Source organism: Chlorella variabilis (genome assembly GCF_000147415.1).
Source record: "Chlorella variabilis unplaced genomic scaffold CHLNCscaffold_728, whole genome shotgun sequence".
Classification (NCBI taxonomy): Eukaryota; Viridiplantae; Chlorophyta; class Trebouxiophyceae; order Chlorellales; family Chlorellaceae; genus Chlorella; species Chlorella variabilis.
Genome location: NW_005434695.1, coordinates 1 through 1,047, shown reverse-complemented (window position 1 = coordinate 1,047; position 1,047 = coordinate 1). Strand labels below are relative to the sequence as shown.

Below are 1,047 nucleotides of genomic sequence, written 5' to 3'. Positions count from 1 at the left end.
AGGCATTGCTGGCACTGCTGTGGCTGACATGGCTCTGGGACCATGTTGCCTTGGAAGCGCATGGACCCATCAAGCCTGCAGCTACCTCATACCGCCTGCGTGTTCCCTTGCCTTGCTTGGTCGCAGCATGGGGTGCGGGCTGGAAGGGACCCAAGCCGAGATCGATGCCATGCTCAACCTCACAAACTACCACCGGTCGCTGCACGGGTGCGTAGCGGCCTCCCCAATTGCTGGCTGGCTTTTTGTGGTCTCAGCTTGCCACGCTGGAAGAACGAAGTCCCGCTGGCTGCAAAGCTTGCCCTCGATTGACTACCTATGCCTCTGTTGGCCATGCAGGTCGCCGCCACTGGTCTGGAATGATTCGCTAGCAGCCACAGCCAAGGATTGGTCAGAGCAGTGCACCATAAATCACTCAGGTGCGCACTGATCTGATTATTAAGCCTTGGCTTACTTGGCCAACTTGCTTGCGGATCCCAACTGCCGGCAACCCTACCCAGTGCACCTCCCTCCAGCCGCCTTTTCTCGACTCGCTGCTATACAGAGGGGAAGTACTATGATGGCAACTACGGCGAGAATACGGTGAGCGCTTTGCACCCCAACTGCGTTCCCTTGTGGACATACTGCTTGTACTCGGATAACAGTCAGCTGCCATGAACCCGGGGCTTGCTCAAGGCTTCAATCTGCTCTGCTGCAGTACTATCGGTTTGGCACACTCCCAAGCGGCCTCCAGGACTGCACTGCTTCCCAGATATATTGGTACAACGAAGTCAGGGTGAGTGGAGGAGCGGGTGCCGAGAAGGCAGCAGTGGAGGTAGGCAGTTGGTGCGTGTCTCATTCCCCGACTTCGGTCCGTGTTGTAGAATTATGACTGGCAGAACCCTCCCACTGGCGACTCCGAGGGTGGGCAGATCAGCTTGCAGATCACCAATCCCCAGATTTTGCATTTCACCCAGGGTGAGGCATGCCGTGCAAGTAGCATTCATTCATTCATTCAGCACACAGACCGGCCGCCTCTTGCTCGAGGGCGCCCCACTTTGGCCTGGGCAG

The 1,047-nt window shown here is 57.3% G+C and overlaps 1 protein-coding gene across 1 annotated transcript; it reads left to right on the top strand.

The window, feature by feature from the left end:
* Positions 1-127: 127 nt before the first annotated feature.
* CHLNCDRAFT_144630 (hypothetical protein) lies at positions 128-654 on the top strand (the record flags this gene model as incomplete). The annotated part of the gene is made up of 3 exons (XM_005842496.1): positions 128-207; positions 337-416; positions 542-654. 3 exons carry the CDS (start codon positions 128-130, stop codon positions 652-654), a joined length of 273 nt encoding a protein of 90 aa, XP_005842553.1.
* Between the last annotated feature and the right edge of the window lie 393 nt (positions 655-1,047).